We start from the raw sequence: 20,711 nt of genomic DNA on the forward strand, positions 1-20,711 counted from the left end.
CCTTAAATTTACATTTAACAAACAGATATCAGAGCTATATTTACTTTAGTGCCATTCCACAATTCTGACTCTTATGTTACAATTCCCAGTGTTACAGCCTGACAAAAAGTGTTTACAGGTTGGTATACAAGACATTTTTGCCACTGCTGATAGACGGATGCCAACACTGTTAGCTAGCTATGGATACAAGTTGCTAACCTTTCTAGTATTATTAACTTAGCCCTCCACCTTCCTGTGTGAATAAGGTCAGTTGTAGCTCTGAAAGAATCTACATGCACCATCTAAAATCCTTTGCCAGACACTAGAATATCTGATATACCTGCTTATTGATATAAAATAGGTGTTATATTACTCTCACATTGTTGCCACCCTGCTGCCAGCCTAATATTTTGGACATGCTCTGGCACTCATTTTTATGAGGCTGAAATTTTCAAGCAAGCAGGCCCAATAACGCCACAGTAAACAGCAGCCTGGCCAGCAGTTTGTTGTCTTCCATCAATCGCCAGATCCAAAACTTGATAGCCCTCCAGCGCTGTTGGTCCACGTTCCACACACTGTGCGCCAGCGCCAGCACCATTACCCACTTATACAATGACCCCCTTGTTCACTAACAGTTGCTCATTGGAGCTGATTAAATTTTTAAATGTCATTTAATAGAAGTGTAATGTACCTCCTTTGTGTCTGTCAGCAGCTTGAGATGGGCGGTGAAAGGATACCTAGTTAACCTCCCGGTGTGTCGGACCGCCTGCTAAATTCCTTGGTCGTCACCCTTAGTGTAGGGCTGTAGTGTTGAAAGTGAATGAGCCTGAAGCCCTCTGAACATAAACCTGCAAATCTCTTTGTCTATCCCCACTCCTGGTGTTTCAAGGTGATGTGTTATACAGATGGAGCAAGATGGAGCTAGTACTGCAGGGCCATTTTAACTCAACGCAATGTCAGTGAAAACAATGGCTGCACTGTTCAAGGGTTTATTTGTTTGGAGAACTTTAGCTGGGACTTAACAAACCAATAAGAAGTCCCACACCAGTGCTGGATTAGAGTATTTTTAAGTAACCTCACATTCTTTGAAAATTCCAGTGGTCTGCCTTCGTCATCGCTCCGAAGCTGGGTCACATTTTCTCAGCATGTTGTTTAGTGTTAGCTGTTAATTTGACATCCTCAACTCTGGCCCAACGGTGGAGCTGAGTAGCACGGTCAAATCTTGCTGTAAGCTGCCAAAAACACAGATTTATTCCAGACGTTCAGTGATGCGCTGCATTGCTTCCTGAATGGCGACCGGATCTCATTAAGCTGTTCCCAGAAAGAGGAGTCAATGTTTGGGCTGCTTGTACGACTTACCCTGGCACCAGATGTTCTTGTACCCATTAAATGAGAGAATTCCACTGTGCCAGCGCAACTGAAATCATGCTTAAAACACATTTGCCGCCACATGAAAAACTAGCAGAGGTAAGAAACAAAAAGAAGGACAATGTGTTACTTTGATGTTTGTACTCATCATAGATTAAGAAAAATTGATATGTTGGATTATGTTGATTCCCCACGGAGCCTTTGAGAAATGAGTGTGTGTGCACGTGCTCGCAGGTTTGCGCATCAGTTTGCAAAGTGCATTTTTAAAAAGCAAAAGATCACAAGCGCGTGTGCATTCGCTGCATTGCATGGATGTGCAAGTGTTTATTTTAATGCACCGTGCATCTACGAGGGTGAGCTTGATTGACAACAGAGGAGCGGGTGCCTGGCCGTGCCTGTGGTCAAGGCAGGCTGTGGGAGGTGGAGGGTGTTAAGTCATCAGTATGAGGCATATGTCAGAGATCAGTGCTGTACTGCGGAGATCATTTAGATGAGAAGGGAGGAAGGGCACCAGGGGTTGACGGAGTCAGAGATTACTGGCGGCTTGGTGCCTTGACCGCAGGCCATTCTGGCTGTTTGTTACACACAAACACGCACACATATCTCTCCTACTGTATCTTCCTTGCAAGTGCTGACTGTGGAGATCCAGCTCTCCAGAGAGTGTATGCAAAGCCCCGTGTTAATAAGATTGCCTTCCACTCTGAGTGGTAGTGTATCCTCTTTTGTCTCTGGAATAATGACAGGGGGAATAAGAGACTGGCCCTTCAACCTCATCAAGCTTTTAAGTGTCAGCAACTGAAGGAAAACAGAGTGTGTGTGTGTGTGTGTGTGTGTGTGTGTGTGTGTGTGTGTGTGTGTGTGTGTGTGTGTGTGTGTGTGTGGGAGGGCTTTAACTGTTAATCTAAGTAGATGTGCTATGATAGTGCTGCACAAGACTTCCATGACCACCGTCCCAAATAGTCATGTCAAGACCGTGGCTCAGGGGGTTGGGAATCGCATCTGTAACCGGAAGGTCGCCGGTTCGATCCCTGGGCTCTCTGTCCTGGTCATTGTGTCCTTGGGCAAGACACTTTACCCTACTTGCCTACTGGTGTTGGCCAGAGGGGCCGATGGCGCGATATGGCAGCCTCGCTTCTGTCAGTCTGCCCCAGGTCAGCTGTGGCTACAACTGTAGCTGCCTCCACCAGTGTATGAAAGTGAATAGTGGTATTGTAAAGCGCTTTGGGTGCCTAGAAAAGCACTATATAAATCCAATCCATTATTATTATAAAAGATTCAGCCGGATGCCTCAGAAGTAGTTTGTAACCTCTTCCACAGCAGCTGGCTGAATTGTCAGTGGTGTTTTTTGTTACCTCGCAGATGTTTATTGTCTGCTTGGAATGATAATGTGAAAAATCACTGTGGAAATCCTCCATTTTAACATACTGAACCAGACCTAGTGAATTAGTCCCACTTCATGGATTACAGCAGTGAAAGATGCATTTAAATGGGTGTTTTTCTAGAATCATTCGGTCGTTCGGTAAAACAATAAGCTGTAAATGCAACGCTTAGATACAATCAGCTGTACTAAATTGAAATTGTAAGTTCAATTCAATTCAGTTTTATTTGCAAAGAGCAAATTCCCTGAATGAGCTCTGTATTGTAAAATAAAGACTCTACAATATTAGAGAGGAAATCCCAACAAGTACACGACCACTTATGAGCAAGCACTTAGTGACAGTGGGAAGGAAAAACTTCCTTTTAACAGGAAGAAACCTCCAGCAGATCGAGGCTCAGGCAACATCAGCCATCTGCCGTGACCAGTTGGTAAAAACAGGGATACCTATGAAACTCTAGTTGTCTGGACCAGCGGTCCCCAACCTTTTTTGCGCTACGGACCCGTTTATGTCCGATAATATTTTGGACTGGCCTATAAGGTGTTGTGGATAAATACAACAAAATAAAAACAGTACTGGTACCCCCCCCCAAAAAAAAAAAAGATGTGTTCATAATACACGGGAAAAGACACAGGGAAACCGAGTTAATGATAAAAACTATTTAAAAAAAAACAATAAAAACCCTGAAAACCATACATTTCACACCCGAGCCTTAACTCTCGTGGCCCGGTACCAAACGGTTCATGCACTGGTACCAGTCCGTGGCCCGGGGGTTGGAGACCGCTGGTATAGTTGGTCTCCAATGACTCTCCGTAGTCTCTTTTTACCTGCTGAAAGTTTCCCTGTGAATAAATCAGCCAGATAAATAGCTTGTAAGTCTGCTGTTTGGGCCTACACATAAGAACGAAGCAAAGGGCTGAAAAGCCCTAAAATATTTCACACAGATGAAGGAAGATGCGATTGCGTGATTACAAAAATCCATTTGATCCCCCATGAATATGAAGAGTATAGGTGAGTGCAGCTTCAGTGTTCAACTAGCAAAGAGATTAGGGTATGCTTTTTTTAAAGTGAGGTAGCTACTGGTGCTCAAACACTTGATGGGAAATTTACAGATTCTGGCCGATTTTCTTTTCTGTGAATCAGCTTTAACATAACTGTTCTTCGTCCTTACAATATTACTGTATGCGTTGGACTCAGTGTTGGTCAAGTTACTTGAAAAAACTAATCAGTAACTAATTACTGTAATCCCGTTACTTTACTGATTACTTATTTTCAAAAGTAATTAATTACTTAGTTACTTGGTTACTTTTTAAAAACACGATTTACAAACTGAATAGGTAATAAAGAAATAGATCTTTCAGCCCAATTCTACTTTTTCTGCATAACCCCATCCATCCATCCATCCATTCGCTTCCGCTTATCCTTTTCAGGGTCGCGGGGGGCGCTGGAGCCTATCCCAGCTGTCAAAATGTAATCTAATGGAAACATCTCTTTTTAAAACTTTAAATCCGTTAAATTTATGTATCAAGCAAAAATTTAATTATATGCAACATTGTCTGACTGGAAGAAATTTGTTTAAACCTATTTTCTGCACATTCCAGCACATAAAAGAAAATATTTTTTTTGTGTTTACACTCACTCTTTCAAATAGATGTAAGTGAAACACAGCAGAAAATAAATAAAATCAAAGACTCAGCGGTCCTGTTGCTCTATTTTCACCTGTAAAGCAGGAGTAGGGTAGGCAGAGGTTTACCCTGATGCAGGTGTGCCGCGGCGGTCAGTTGAAGAATCCGCGAGTCTCTCTGTGAATTTCCCATTACGTCGTTGCGCACTCGGTGCTTGCTTGGAAGTTTAGGGGTCCTTTTCGCTGTAAAAGAAGTTTTCTTCCCACGCACAACGGACGCTAATGTTTTTGTCACTTTTTATGGAATCAAACTCAAAGTAAGGTCAGTACTTCCACGCTTTAAACGCTGCACGCTCATACTCTCTCCCACACTTGATATATGATCCACTGTTGATCTGCACACAGCTGTTGTCACAAACGTCGCACTCGCTTACGTCGCTGTCATGAGACATTCTCGCAAAAAAAATCACGGTTTTAGTAACGCAGTAACGCAGCATTCCTACGGGAAAGTAACGGTAATCTAATTACCGTTCTTGCAATAGTAATCCCTTACATTACTCGTTACTTGAAAAAAGTAATCAGATTACGCGTTACTGCCCATCTCTGGTTGTACTTAACACAACACTCAAATACTTAATAAAGTGGGCTTTAATCCCTGGATCTCATTAACAGAGTCTGGCTGGGACGAAGAGCTGAGTACACCTCAGTTCCCTCAACAACTCTACAATAAAGCAGTGCATGCATGCTCAGCAAAAGTCCTGTCTGGGTAAATAACAGTGTCCAGATTCCTAACAGTAACAGCTTGTTTGTTATATCTGTGCCTATCCCATATTGCATTGTAATCTACAACAGCATTATGTTCACTTAGAGGCGATTCCTATCTGCGCTGCTCTCCATGTCCCAAGCTTGTTTGTTTCGTTGAAAGAAAGAGCGAGTATGTGGAGTAGGTAGCGATAAGAATAGCTGTTTTATTGTGTGCCACTGCCTTGGCCTCTAATACCGAATGTGTTATCTGAGGGTGCAGCATGCCACACTAAGCTATGTGCATGTGACGCATGGCTGAGCAGCATTCCTCCTCCTGAGTGCATCGCAGGGCAGAGATAGTAGGAAGGCAAAGGCAGCCTGACTGCCAACAGAGAGGGAAAGAGGAGCGAGAGAGGGAAGAGAGATGAAGGGAGGGCGCAATACCGGGAACATGTAGTTAAGTGGAATGAAGTACCCTTTGTTGTAGATAAGATCATTCTGCTTCCCTGGCCGGCGTCACTAAAGCAATTTGAGCACGACGAATGTAGCTGATTATGTTGTTGGCAGACCACAAAATCCCTCACTGACATGCAGATAAACGTTGCTCCAAGTAATAAAAGACCAAAGGTTTCCCCTCTTTCATGCAGCCATGATTTTACTTTTATCTTATATTTAAAACACTGGATTATGTGACTTCACTCTGTAAGTTGAAACAATGACTAAATGCAGGGATGCTTGTATCATGGAAAACTAAGACGGCTCCTTAACATCTTTGTGCAAACGACTTCCTGAAAGGATCATAGGCCCCCGGTCCTGGAGTGTTCTGTGAAATACACAAGTAACTGTAATTACTTTTCAATTTATAATATATTGTCAGTTTGTAGCTTTCTAGTATGAATTCAAATAATTCTAAATGCTGTAACCTTTGATTGCTAACATACAGGAGACTGCAACCAAAGAAACAAACAAAGTGTAAGCAATATGGGGTCTAAGCTTCAACACATCTCAGTATTTAATATCCAAGTACTCCAAACACTACAGGAAGAAGGGAACGCCATTCATTCAGAAGATATCCCCTCAGTTGCTGTTTGGTGCAGAGCGGTTTCTATCACATCCATTTAAAAATTACCCATGAGTGTTCAGCTGAAAGCCTAATCATACAATTCACACCATTAGCTTTCTTATAAGATCGTTCAGTGAGACTCTACGGCCCATGGACGGAGGCATTGTCTTCCTGAAAGAGAGCACTCCATCGGAATGGAAATGTTCACAGTATATAGATTATAAATTAGAACAACTTTGTATTGATCCGCAATACAAAAGGCATGTCTGTGAGAATCGTAATGTATGGATGTTACTACAGGTTGAACCCTAATGTATCTGTAATAATTTATAGACTACATCTACTCTGCTGAAACAATCTGATAGAAATAGTTGCTCTTTTATTCTATATTCTGCTCTATGCATACTGTTACAATGGTCCATACTTATATGCAATAAATAAATATGGTCAATGTTTCAAATAATGAGAATACCTGCGAGCCAAAACTGTGCAATGCATTAAATTGTCGGCCATATTTCCTAAATGCAGCTGTTATTTTAGGCACTTTCCTTACTGAAACACTAACCAGTTGATCACTATTGACTAAATATCCTGCCATCTGTGCCTCAACCCTCTATTGAAGTCATTTAGGACTTTTCCTCCTGCAGTCTTATGCAAAATTAGAATCGTCCGCGCCTGCTAGACTCATTGTTTTGCTTTGCATCTGCTTTCTCTTTTAATCTGTCTCCAGTCCGTGTTATCCGTGCCCCATTAAATAAATTCGGTGTGTGTTTGATTTCTTTATCTGTTACATAATCTTGTGATGTTATATTTTATTTACAGGAGTTATCTAAATCCCGTTTAATAACTAATCCCTTTAAAATCAGATGAATTTCCATTAAAAGCATGTAAAAATATGATCATCATTGAAACAAATTGAAAAAGCACCTAATAACATAAAAATGTTCTAATGCAGCTAATGTAAAATACGAAGTCTTAAATTAGTAATTACGGCATGTAGAAAAACACAAGAAATGTAAATAAGACTCACTGAGTGCACACCGTGTAGCCGCGGCAACGTGGATTTGAAACAGGAAGTGATGGCTTTAGCTGGTTTGGTCTGTGGGTTGTAGTGGCATGGAGCAGGGCCATCTTTCTGAAGGAAATAGCAAGAAAATATTGATGTGTCTAGCTCTGTGATTAACCTCCAGGGTGCTTACCCACCAAGCTTAGAGCAAAATTGTCGAAGACTAAATAGAAGATGAAGATGTAGCACCAAGATGGCCAAAATGCTCCAGAACAAGAAGCTTCACCAACTAAAGGTTGATATCAGCCATTTCTATCTTTTATATACAGTTCACAGGTTCATGGTGCACTACTATTGCACACCATGTCCTCTATCATTTTTAATTCCTTGGCTCTTTGATGTTTGCTCATGAAAACCTGTTGTTGTCCCAGTCTGATACTCAGTGATCTGAAGGATGTGCTAACCATGTACACCACTTCTATTTCGAGGTCTTACATTTAAGACATACAATATATCAATTCAGTCCTGACTTTTTAACCTTTGCCAGCAGATGTGTGGTACACAGATTAGCAGCGCGGTCACTGGTTCAAGCCCTGACTGGAGCCTCTCTGCGTGGCGTTTGGATGTCCTACCTGTACTTGTGTGGGTTTCCTCTTCTTCCCACATTCTAAAGACATGTTAGGTTAACTGGTGAGTGTATATGAGATAAAGTGTATGGAATAAAGCACAGTATGAACTTATGGCATTAGTCACACGTGTCTTGGCTAAAGAGCTTTGAGTGGTCGCTACAACAAGACAAGCACTTATATAAATATCAGCGCATTTCATCACAGGTACATTCAAGGCTAGTTTCTGTCAGAACTCGGTCAGTCCTTCTTCCTCTCTGTGCCTTTCACTTCTCCTTTCCCGTTACCCACTAACACACATACTGGTCATCACCAGCGGCGTGCCATGCAGAAATAGCATCACCCCTCCTCCGCTCTCCTCCCCAGACATAAGACTGTCGTCCTGTCCCTGAACACAGGACGGGCCTTTTATTTTCCATCCCTCCTTGATTCTGACAGAAGAAGACAGGATAGTGCTTTTTTCCCCTCTACCCTTCTCCTTGCAGCAGTGGCTACTACCATTACATGCCATTTGATTCCAGTTGCCAGCTCACTTGATCCTCGGTACCCTGCCTGCCAGCACCTCGGCACGCCTGCCTCATGCTAACAGAGGTGCTAATGCAGGTGTATTTCATGGGAGTCATCAGGCAGCTGTGAAACTCTTGTGCATGTGTGTTTGGGCCAAAGCACTTGGCATACTTTCCTGCTGCGGTACAGTGTGTAAGAAAGGCTCTCCTGGGCGATGTAGGTACCTGGCATATTCTGCAAATGTCTGTGAAACTTTTAAACTTTGACGTCTTTTTCCACCGGTGCCTTGATATTCATTAAAGTTTTAAACCTTTCTAAGATTAGGTGAAATCAAAAAAAGAAAGAAATATCTCTAAAAGATTTTCTTAAGGAAAGTTTTATAGAACTTTGCAGTTTTCAGTTGTGTAGTTGAAGGTATCACTACTTTATGGGAAAAGTACAAATGGAAAATAATAATAACTCCACCCACTGGGTAGATCTCAAATATGTTCAGCCGATTAGAAAAGACATGAGATTTCTTCCTCTGGGGGTCCTAAATGAATGCCACTGCCAGCTGTACAGTAGGCCACATTAACAGATAACAATAGAGAACATCCACATCAGAATATGTGCAATTTTTAAATGAATTCAGGTGAGTTTAAATCTCAAGGCTTAAATCTCAGGTAGTGCAGTTAAATCAAAAGAACAACATATAAATCTGAGACGCAAAATTTCACCAGAAAGGAGAAATTAAGTCAAATCAAGCTAAATAAGTAAATTAAATAAATATACTCCATGTAAGAAAGTCAGATTCGTGTTTTTCTGAGTTACAAGTGGAAAGAAATTTCAAATTCCCGCGCTGGGCCACACCGACTTCTTCATCACATACCATTAAGACTCCTCAGCTTTGATATTCTAATGTTTCCCACATGCAGCTGCTTAACCTTTGACAAAAAAATCTTGTCTCTGAGTTGCTTTGACACCAGCGATGGCAGAAAACTGCTCCCAGCTCTGTAGTAATAACACCCTCGGGATTTCTTAGCGCCTTTCCTTCTCTGTCAACACTCAGCAGCTGCCAGCGCAGCTCAAATATCCATCGGCTACCAGCACCGACGCTGCAATTTGAACCAAAGCTGACTGGTCAACCAGAGCAGTGCCATAACAGGCCTTCAAATGGGGGAAAATGATACAGTCAGAGCGCCCTGGGATCGGTTTTCTTCAACCCTTGCGGTTGTCATAACTGCCTTGTGCACATTAGGTCATAGCTTGTAATCAAAACCTATTGAAAGTGTATTGTAAGGAAACTTTTTGTGGACAATGGAAAGACTGAATGGTGTTAATAATTGGTCCTGGCGATCAGATCCTACTTACAGGCAGAAAGCTGATCCGCTGCACAGTCGAGCGAAACATCACATGCCTGCGAGAACAGGAGATAAGAGAAGGAAGGGGGCAAAAGAGCAAATAACAATAAGGAGAAAAAGTGAGAGAAGAAATGGATAAGGAAGTTTGTGATCGACGGCAGAGGAAAGGAGAGAGCAACCTGGTGATTGCTCCTCCATCTTTGAGCTGCATGGAGGTGAGAGAGGGAACCAGAAAGCCGGATGAGGAGGAAGGATTTCGCGATCAAGGGATGATTCATGGCTTGTCTGCGCCGCTGTGATCTGAAAGTTAAAGAGTGGCTGTTTGTCGAGCGCTTACTTGCAGGGAATCTTCTCCACTGGTCTCGCTGTCACATTGTAGTCACATGGCGAAGTGTTTATGTGCTGGCAGAAGGAGAATAAGAAGATAAAGATGTTTTTTTTAATATATACACCAAAGTATCACCCTGAGTTTGTTTTTGTTTTTTGAGGGGGGCACCTATTGTGCTTTAAGTAAAGTATGGATGATAGCTGGTTACATCCAAACAGACTTCCACAACGGAGCAGTGAATAAATATTGCTGAAGTAAATTACACCCCTAGGCTAGTGAAAGCAGAAGTCTATCATTCAAAAGTTTCTGCTCATAATGACTTCAGTCTCTATGGGGAGGTTCCCAGGTTTGACTCCAGGGCCTGAAATCTATACCTGCTAAACTTTACTGTTAGTATATGTGGCTGTAAAATAAAAGATTTTTCTCTTTTTTATTGTTTTAACAAATAACCATTTACTCTTCCACGCATCAATAACCTTGACTTGCTGTATTTATTTTTAGTTGCATAAGAGCCAGATTAGTTTGATCATATTTTCTTGTGCTGTGTGGCACGAAGTGAATTCAGCTATGTGAAGGAAAACGTTTCCACTGGACTACATGCAGTGCTATGGAAAGCTAAGTAAAGCCTTGCTGTTTCTATTGGATTTAATGGGGCTGGTAATGTGGTCTAATGTCTAATCAGATGCATTTGATTGATTGATCATTAGCAAACGCAAGCATTTCTAGTTTGCTCGTCTGGAGCATTCATGTGTGTGTTAACTGCAAATTCAGGGTCAGACCGTACAATGCACAGAGAAACTGCAAAAAACAAAGGGTTGTCAAGCTAATATGTCTTGTTTTAAGTAAAAAAAAAATGCCAATGAAACCAGTGAAACTTCTCCAGTTTTTCTCTAGTTTCAAAATTCACTGTTTGAAACAAGTTCCTTCGACTCACTGAAATGTTGCCCTGTAGCTGATTGTGTCTTCTTTTAAGTGTAATGAGATAATTTTGACTAGAAAATAAGACAAATATATTTGGTAAGATTTTGAGTTTTTGTAGTGTAGTGGACAGCGCTGTGTTTGGCAAATCCACACAGAACATATCAGCACAAACACCTGATACCAAGCGTCAAGGACAATGGTGGAGGGCTGGTTATTTGGGCTTGTTTTGCAGCCACGGGACCTGGGAACCTTGTACTCATTGAGTCAGCCATGAACTCCTCTGTAGAGTGTTCTGCAGTCAAATGTGAGGCCCTCTGTCCAACAGCTCAACATTGGCCCAAACTGAGTCATGCAACAGGACAATGATCCTAAACACAGCAGCAAATCCGCAACAGGATGCGTTAAAATGTCTCAGAGTCTAAACTGAAATGCTGTGGCAGGACCTTTAGAAAGCTGTGTATAAACTAATGCCTTTAAGAAACTGATAGTCGTAAAGAAGCTCCCCACCTTGATTTGTTGACATCATACTGGGTTATTTAAGCTATCTCAGTGATTAAATGTTAAGTATAACTTCTTCACGCTAAAAGAAAGGGGAACAATTTAGAGGTGCACCTTGTTTTACCGGTTAGTAGGTAGTTACTGGAGCCACCTAATATTGAACTGGGCTGTACCTGACCCACAATGTAAACCTTTGTTAACTCAAGAAAAGAAGCTTCATACTCAGCAGCAACTGGTTGGTTACACATGGCTTCTGTCTCAAGTGAAAGCAAAACTAGAAAGCAAAAACTATGAAAACTTTCAAAAAGGATCAGTAAATGAGTCTCAGTGCTACCTTGTCTCTAATTCCAAGGGTGAAAATGTCGGGTCGGGGGCAGTTCTTGAAAGAGTAGGAAGCCTGGTGCATCAGGACTTCCTGGGTGGAGTCTGTATATTCATACGCTCCAGGCAGCAGCAGATCCCCCTTACGCACACCCAGGGTCTGAGTTTTTCTGCCCACACCTTTGAAGCCGTAAGTTTTTTTCACAGGGTTCAGGTCAGCCTCCTCAACGAAGTCTCGGACGTGGTAGGTTCCCGGGATGGGTGTGTCCTGGAAGAGTGGGAGCATGGGGAATCTCTGACCCACGTTTCTTAATTTCATAACTATTTTACAACAGTTCAAAGTCTGACATTTTGGAACAATGCAAGAGCAATGCTGCAGTAAGTTCATGGATGGGTGACCTCATGAGAGACAGCTGTTGAATTCCACTGAAGATGCCAATTTCACTCAATTTCCAGCAACCAGAATGATCGAAATCATTGATTAGTTGAAGGTTAATATTAATGTCATTATTTTCTAATGCCTGTCGTTGTGATGTGTCATTTTACTCATGCATGTAAGAGGCATGTGGGTTTTGGGCTGTGCTGAAGCACACACTTGGTTTCAGAGAGTCCGTGAAACCAAACAGCAGTGCAACACCTACTCTCAGTGCTCCCAGCCACCAGCTCCCCCGGCCACACAGCTCCACCGTGTCATCACCCTGCAGATAGGGACGAGGCACAGGTCACACCAGACTGCTTCTGCTATGATGACATCGCTATGCCAACGATGTGTTGATTCGTCTCCCACCTTGTCCTCATGAAACCACACACAGAGTTATGAGGGTTTTAAAGATAAAGCCTCACCTTATCTGTCCTGTGACCACTCCGGGACATGTCACCGGCTTCAGAGTCGACTTTGTTTCATCGTCCTGCGCCGCGCTCGCTGTCGTTCACTATCTGCTTAGTGGGAGATCCAGTGACACCTGACCACCATTAAAACAGGGATCGTTACTATAGCAGCAACTCCACTATCGATCAATTTTTCAACAAGCTGGCCTCGCAAGGGGAGCTAAATTTAGATTGGCTAGTTTGGCTGAGAGTAAGACACATCGGTGAGCCAGCACCGAGTTGCTGTAGGTGCTGCAGGTGGTTATGTGGTTGTCACTGTCTGCATCCCATCCATCCATCCATCATCTTTCATTGTCCAGTTTCCATAATCATAGGGATGGCAGTATTCAACATGTGATATATGGAGGAATACTGTCAATTTAATAAGAATACACAGAAAACAAAGCAAGACTGCATCTCTTCTTCATCACTGTCTGCAGGAAAACTGTGTGTGTGTGTGTGTGTGTGTGTGTGTGTGTGTGTGTGTGTGTGTGTGTGTGTGTGTGTGTGTGTGTGTGTGTGTGCAAACGCTCACACCTGAGATCGTACTCCAGGATGAACTCTTCTTCCCTCTTTATTTCAGTACAGCAAAATTCAAGACCGCCAGCTGAAGCGAAAATCTCACTCTGGGAACAGAAAGCGCTACACTCGGCCCGGTTGCCAGGCTACATGCAGCACATGGCTGGAAGGAGCCAAGAATTCATGCTTCCGCTGCTTGTCAAGGAAGTCTCATGTGACACCACAGCGCACTAGGAGACATACACACATCTTCACCCTGACTCCCTCATGTACAGTCATCTCCAGTTCGGACAAGGCATGAATGCAGGAGACAGCTTCAGCCTAGTGTCGCATGTGCAGCGTAATTAACAACTTTTTTTATAAGCAGGCTGCGATGACACTTCATCTGTGAGGGTAATTTTTTTTCTTTTTTAAAAAAAAGTCTTGTGATAATTGGTTTTAACACGATCAGAGTTTCTTGTGTGATCGATTCACACCTGAAATCGCCGTGGTGTTCCTTTTCGTTCTGTGCCTTGGAACTGCAGCTGGTGCCGCGTGAAAGCAAGAACCCACTCATTTGTGTCACTGCACATGACACGAGACGAAGCAGAGTCAGATCGGGGGGTAGTGCAGTTACCTTTTCTGTGTGCTAGCTGTTACCTCGGTGCATTTTGTAATGCTCTAAATGTTTAAATGTGCTTCCACAAGGGAGCTCTGAGTATGCATGATTGGCCAAGCCACAAACAACTGCAGCCTGCACTGCTCCCGGGGGGGGGTGGAGGTCAGACCCTTCACATAACTTCACACATAAGACAAGTTTCATCCGGTTCAGCATTATGATAAAAGCTACAACACCACACTTGGTGGATGTTCATTCAACTTTTACAGCAAATGAACAAATCACCAGTACAGTGCTGTGCAAAAGTCTCGAGTCTTAATATTTTGCTGAGAAAATGAGAAATAGGTGCAAATTTAAATAGAAATTCAATGTATGAGGCAAAAAAAAGACTTTGTACAATTCTAATTAGCTTGAAATTCAATATGACCACCTTTGTTGTTTAACTGTAGACACTCAGTGCTGTACCTTCCTCCTGACATCTTCCACACATGTTGATGATGATTTGAACCAGAGATTCTACATTTGGATTCATCACTCCATGAGACCTGTTGCTTCTGATTTTCAGTCTAGTTATTGTGTAATTTGGTGATGCAGCCTTTTCCCCGTTACCTTTCCTTGAGAATGATCTTCCGACAGCCACCCACTCCACTGAGGGTATTTCTGATGAGGCCTCAGTGAAACATAGATGGATCAACCAAAGCACCAGACACAGGTCTCAGGTCTGTGTCAAGTCTTTGCCGGGTTTCTATTTCCTAAGGAAGTGACTTTCAGATCCTCGCCACATGCTATTGATTTTGAAAGCTGCCACTTCTTCCGTCCCCGACTTGTCTAGGTTTCTCAGTTTTTCAAGGACACACTTCACACTGTCAACAAGTTTTCAGCTTGTTGGTGCAAAATAGCTACTTTATGCCTGTCAAACATATCTTTGACATTTTTCATAGATTAAAAGTACAAGTCTGGATCATTGGACGTAAAATACAAATATATAAGGAGCGGTTCCAGACATTTGTTCAGTACCATATGACACAAAAATACTTGTACTAAATATTCAGGCTTTCAGGTACATGCATCCAGCAAACTCAGTTAAATTATTTTGATTCGTCATAGATATGGTTGGAATAAAATCAAGAACAAGATCATCCCTAGTAATGAAAAATTAAATTGTACGTTTGGGTTTTTTAGCTTAGTTTTCTGACCTGACACTTTCCCATCTACCTGTATGTGTTACTTTTATAACCTTCATTATAAAAGATTGGGACCTGATCCAAATTTTAGACAGCTGAGAACACCCAGCATCTTCTGTCAGTCTTTGGATTCCCTACTTGAATAGGTCGTCTGATCATCCTATCATTTAACCTGTCAGCGCTCCTGTTTGGAACATGTTTCCTTTCAGTCACCCAGTTGCAGCAGCTCATTAAGGTATGCACACTGTTTTAAAATGTATTTGCATATTTTGATTTGTGCAGATATTTGTATTAGAAATGCAAATTACAAGGTGATTCCTTGATCCCTACCACCAGTGGATTCAACAACAATAAACTTAGCTGTATGCAACATCACATTTACTGCAACGCTGCAAAAGCCAGATGCACATCTTCAAAGTGCGGTGATTGCATCCCCCCCTCCCAAAATGGGCTGCAAAAAACAGCAAACAAATTTCACACGGGAGGCAGCACAGAGGTCCACAATAGAGCTTTATTTTGTCATTCATCAAAATAACAAACTTAGTATCTCTGCAAGCTACTGTAACAAACTCATCAGAAATAAAACAGAAAATAAGAGTCCCACACAGGTACACCTATTTACACCATGGTTTCTGATACATGTTCAGTCACCCACATCTTATGATTGGGGGCAAATGCCACGCAAGACATGAGGCAGTCAGGTCCTACATGGTGCTGTGCTGGCTCTAACACACAGCCTATGCAGTCAGATGGGCGAGCTGGACAGTACAAGGCTAATCTAATTTCGAGTACCATTGTGTGTACTTCAAAATAGAAGCCTTTGATCCCACTCAGTGCTTTTATTTTAATGACAATGCACATCTGACGTGAGCTTTTCTGAACATTAAGAGGCATTGGCTGATGCTCCTCAGTGCTGTGGGGAGGGGGGTTAACAGGGGGACTTAATTGGTAAACATCTCATGTATTCCAAGCAACAAGAAGAGAAAAAGAAAAAACCAAACCTATCAAAACTGGAGCATCCTATCTTCAATACAAAATGGGAATTATTACAGGGTATACAAACTCAACAATCCATAACCGAAAACAAGACAATTTTCAAATATGGGTAGATTGTAAATTTTATTGGAAAAAAAAAAAATACACAACTTGGAATGGATTATTTGACCTGTGGTCATTTAAAGAGAAAAAAAAAAAAGTAGTGAGTAAAACATTAAAAAGCATGGTAAAATTTGTCATTTTTCTGGTATATAGAACAGCAGATACAAAAAGAGTTTGTACGAGTACCTAGGAGATACACCCGTGTCATTTTTTTGCAGTAGTGCAATGCTGAGATTTCCATATATACTTTGTCCGTAGTCCATGCAGAGTTTCAACTTCTCTACATCGTTTCCATGCCAACAGTGTTGCCAAGTGACAACCAGCTGACAGGTTTCCAATGTCACCATGCGTGGAGGGGGCCCCGAGCACATAACAGGAAAATTCCAAGTTCTCCAGCTTCCAGGGGCCTCCACGGCATCTGGTTGTATGACCGTTCTGTCACTCCAAAACACCATGACAGCAAAAGAAAGGGACATGGGGACAAGAGCCTATGCAGTTTACATGCAGTTCCTTTGGACAGCAGAAGGGGCAGGGATGAATAGGGGCTATTAAGATTTTACAGATAAATTACACAAAGAAAAAAGGCAAATTATTTATATACGAAATCTGTACAAGGCCTTCACTTCGCCGTCATCATTTGTACGAACTCTGCAGGGTTGAAGAGGGGGGGGAAAAAAAAAAAATTATAAAATTTTACATTTAAAATGTCAGCCCAAAATTTTTCCAAAAAAAAAAAAACAACAAAAACAAAAAAAAAAAAAAAAAAACACCACAAAAAAAACCAAACACACAAACAAAAACAACAAACCCCCCCCCACTAATAGAGAACTATATACCAACCTTCATAGTTGACCTGTCCATCCCCATCAATGTCTGCTTCTCTGATCATTTCATCCACCTCTTCATCAGTCAACTTCTCACCAAGGTTTGTCATCACATGGCGCAGCTCAGCAGCACTGATGTAGCCATTCCCATCCTGAGAAATCAGGTCAGTCAGTGAGCTCCCCTTCTTACAAACTACAGTGCATATGTACACTAGAGCGGCTGGATGCATTTACCTTGTCAAAGACACGGAATGCTTCTCTGATCTCCTCCTCGCTGTCTGTGTCCTTCATCTTCCTGGCCATCATGGTAAGAAATTCTGGGAAGTCTATCGTTCCATTTCCTGAAGAAAAGAAGTTTTTAAGAAGCAGCACATTTGAGCTACTGACATCTAGCACAGTGACTGTAAACTGCTGGAAGCCTTTGAGGTTTGATCGAGTTCTCACCATCAGCATCCACTTCATTGATCATGTCCTGCAGTTCTGCCTCTGTGGGATTCTGGCCCAGAGAGCGCATGACTGTGCCCAGCTCTTTGGTTGTGATGGTGCCATCTCCATCCTTGTCAAAGAGTGAGAAGGCCTCCTTGAATTCTAGTTGCAACAAAGAGAGTTGGCTTTTTAGTGAGGGGAAAAAACAAAACAAAAACCACACCTGTAAAGCAATTGGCAACAACTGGCAAGACACCACAACATCATGTCAAAGCCCACTTTTAAGACCAAGCTCATAATTGTATCATTAAATGTCCATATAAATCAACTCTGAGATACTGATGAGACCCTCTTGAGTTCCAACTACAAGTTTCTGGCTAAACAAGAGCACCAACCGCGAGGCGGAGCAGCAGAGGGCAAAGTTGTGCTACATCAACGACAAATGACAGCCCCGTGCAGCTTTGGTGGAGCCCTGAGGGATGACGAACAATGACACACTCATCAAGCGTGATGAGGCCAACGGGAAATGTGTAGTGGCGTGCAGCAGCTTGTCAGTGTCAGGAAAACTATGAACCTGCCCTGCCATTTCCAGGGTCAAACACATAGGGCAACACCCCTTTTTTGTTCTGACAGAGAGGGCCTGCTGTGCACAGCGGGAATATCAACAGGGACCGATTTCCGTGGGACAAGCCGCAGGTCATGCGGGAAGGTATAAGGAAGCCACTAAATCGTATGAATCATCTTTATAGACTTTACAGGCCTGCATTATTTACATAACACCTTATTGTAGCATACCAGCGCACCAAGCCCAGTATACTACCACAAATGTTCTTGTAGCACTCCCATTTCATGAGCAAGTACCTCACACCATACGCAAGCATATAAAGGTGAGCACCAACAGCTCGCCAGAACGCACAGCTCTTTCAGATTACATCATTTATTACATGGCAACCATGAAAATGCAAAGTTTTCCATGAGGGAGTCCTTAAGCGCTCCAGTGCCAGTAAGCAACAGCGGTTTCTTTCATTCCAGTTTTATGACCAGCAGGCTGCTCTGTGGAACGCCTTAAAAGGCAAAAGTATAAATCCACTGCAATGGGATGCAAAGATCCATAAGGTAGGCCACTTGCAGTTATGAGGAAAAGTAGAAGATCAATGCAGCCATGTCTTACCAGCAATCTGCTCTTCTGTAAGTTGATCAGCCTGCAATATACACGAACAAAAAACAGCTTTTAGTATGCCAGACAAGAAAAATAAAAAATATACACACGCCTCGCGTTACACTTAACCCCCCATGCTGGTTTACGTGGATTCTCTCAAATCTACAGCCGCGTTTTGGCACAGCTGCTACAGCTGACGAAAATTATGTTATTACAACAGCAATATTTAGTACTACCAGTAAATTTGCACAAAGGCATTTTCTTGACTGTAAGCCAACACTTTGTCCTACAGAAGAAGGAAAGGAAAAAAAAAAAAAAAAAAGATCGCCACGCCATTGGCAATTGCGCGAAATATTGGAGCGATCTTCGAAGACCCCAAATTTGCGGTATAAAATTAATGTTGTACAATTTGGCGGTAAACGTTAGCTAGGCAGAGCCGCACTTAGCTAGCTACCATTACATGCCGGTTCATCAACTCAAGACAACGCCACACACGTTCAGCACAATGAGTGACTAATACAGCAAGTAATACCGCGTTTAGCAAATAGTCACAATACAGCTTACTCGGTTAAAGGATACTAGGCGGGACACTAGCTAGGACGCAGCTGAACTGCCATAAAAAGCAACGTTATTGGGACACTCGACGCACATGCACCATTTTAAGTGTAAATGCGTAAACGGTGCTCAACAGACGTTATACTTTCATTCAGACTAAACAGAAGCTTCCTCGGACGGGTTAGTTTTGCCTATCTACTGTAAAGAAGACGTTTACTCGGCTAGCAATGCGGTAGTTACAGCAGGCATTTTTGAGTTACGTTTTATTTCCGTTCATTCCGACCGGAAAAAAAAATAACGGGTTAGAGGTTTACGAACGGATCCAACCCGCAAATGAAAGCCAGTCTTATTTCCCTTACCATTTCGATGTAGATGTAGTGGCTGGTTCACGACAAATTCGTAATAACCCTAAGCCGAATAAGCTTTCAACACTCTCTATGAACACACTGACACAGAGGCAACTGGACTCGCCTTTAACGGCTATTCGAAACTCCTCCTCTTTTTTAATATCAATCCGCCAACTCGCCTCTTCTACAGGTCCCTAATTATTATTATTTTAAAAATCGTAATCGATATCTATACAGTAAGAACAAGAAACAAGTTAAACATTCATCTATGAATGCTGTGAAGGTTTCGGCTCTGATATTTATAATCACACCGCGTATCCCCTGCGGTCTACATAACGGCGGATTAATACTTTCTGCTACTACGTGATGGGGCACAAGCTGTAGCCGAAAGAAATCGCGCTTTCTGATTGGTTTGTTTGTACCTGCAATGCGTCACTCCCATGGTCTGCGCTGCCGCTGCATCTTATCCATAGACATCTCAGTCAGTGCCACAGGCACAGCAGACAAGCTTGTTGCATAGTGTGTATACATATGGGCAACGTCTTCAGAGAAGCACAATAACACAATTCTGATAAGTAATTAGCTACCAGTAAGAAAAATGATTACTTGTAAATGAGCTAGCACTGACCCAGTTTGTGCTTCTATTTATTCTATTACTGCAGTTTTCTCATTTCTGATTGCATTACTTATATTTTATTAGTGTGCTGATAGCCATGCTGTTTTAAATGGCTGTTACAAGGTTACCCCAGACTGATCCTGCGTTCCTCCTTTCTGCTGTGCAAGTGTTCATCACTTTGAATTTTATGCATAATTAGATGCAGCGTCAGGGATGGAGTGTTTGGGTCTAATAGTTAGGTGTTACAGCTCATGCATGTGTGCGAGTGTGTGCACTGTGCACATTTAGATGTGTAATATGTAAGTGGGTCTGTTGCTGTCAGATGATGCTCGGGTCTCATTGTGCTGCTGCTGGTGTGGATTGGAGTATCTGATAGCCTGATTGCTTATGCCTGACTGCTCTCCTGTCTCCCAGTGACCACCTGTCTCTACCCTGGCCCCGTGGGAGACGGCGGGGAAGAAGGTGGAGGAGGGTGGACAGAGATGTGTGAGGAGAAAGATTTGAAGAACAACTCTGGAATGTACTAGAATCTCCAATGTGCCTAAACAGCCTCAACCCCCTGCCTTTCTCCCAGTTCTTCTTATTATTAGAGACGAATGTCACACTATAAGCATAAGCAGAATTTGTCACATTTATATGGAAGAAATGATGACCCAGAGTGCTTTCCGATTCCATCTGGGCTGTTTACAGAAGTGCTGTTGATCGTGCCCTGTGAGCCGCTGAGCAGCCTCAGAATGAGCCGGCCAAGCCCACTCTACAATTGCGAAACAAAAAGTAACTAATCTGAATCGTACTGGATTCTTTTCATTGAACTCTG

At 42.4% G+C, this 20,711-nt stretch overlaps 2 protein-coding genes across 4 annotated transcripts; both read right to left on the reverse strand.

The window, feature by feature from the left end:
• Positions 1 to 5,733: 5,733 nt before the first annotated feature.
• On the reverse strand, positions 5,734 to 13,233 carry stpg4 (sperm-tail PG-rich repeat containing 4). 3 transcript variants are annotated; one of them, XM_004554635.3, is made up of 8 exons: positions 13,106 to 13,233; positions 12,545 to 12,663; positions 12,343 to 12,399; positions 11,715 to 11,969; positions 9,971 to 10,035; positions 9,644 to 9,689; positions 7,185 to 7,289; positions 5,734 to 5,914 (listed from the first exon to the last, which is right to left on the reverse strand). In XM_004554635.3, exons 2-8 carry the CDS (start codon positions 12,572 to 12,574, stop codon positions 5,855 to 5,857), a joined length of 618 nt encoding a protein of 205 aa, XP_004554692.1. In that variant the 5' UTR covers positions 12,575 to 12,663; positions 13,106 to 13,233; the 3' UTR covers positions 5,734 to 5,854. The 3 variants fall into 3 exon arrangements, with proteins under 3 accessions (XP_004554692.1, XP_076748037.1, XP_076748036.1); XM_076891922.1 differs by lacking the exon at positions 12,343 to 12,399; XM_076891921.1 differs by lacking the exon at positions 13,106 to 13,233 and having other exon boundaries at positions 12,545 to 12,708.
• A 2,127-nt stretch (positions 13,234 to 15,360) lies between these two features.
• On the reverse strand, positions 15,361 to 19,445 carry calm2a (calmodulin 2a (phosphorylase kinase, delta)). The gene is made up of 6 exons (XM_004554577.5): positions 19,291 to 19,445; positions 18,389 to 18,419; positions 17,236 to 17,379; positions 17,026 to 17,132; positions 16,808 to 16,943; positions 15,361 to 16,615 (listed from the first exon to the last, which is right to left on the reverse strand). Exons 1-6 carry the CDS (start codon positions 19,291 to 19,293, stop codon positions 16,587 to 16,589), a joined length of 450 nt encoding a protein of 149 aa, XP_004554634.1. The 5' UTR covers positions 19,294 to 19,445; the 3' UTR covers positions 15,361 to 16,586.
• Between the last annotated feature and the right edge of the window lie 1,266 nt (positions 19,446 to 20,711).

This window comes from Maylandia zebra, linkage group LG13 (genome assembly GCF_041146795.1).
Source record: "Maylandia zebra isolate NMK-2024a linkage group LG13, Mzebra_GT3a, whole genome shotgun sequence".
NCBI lineage: Eukaryota > Metazoa > Chordata > Actinopteri > Cichliformes > Cichlidae > Maylandia > Maylandia zebra.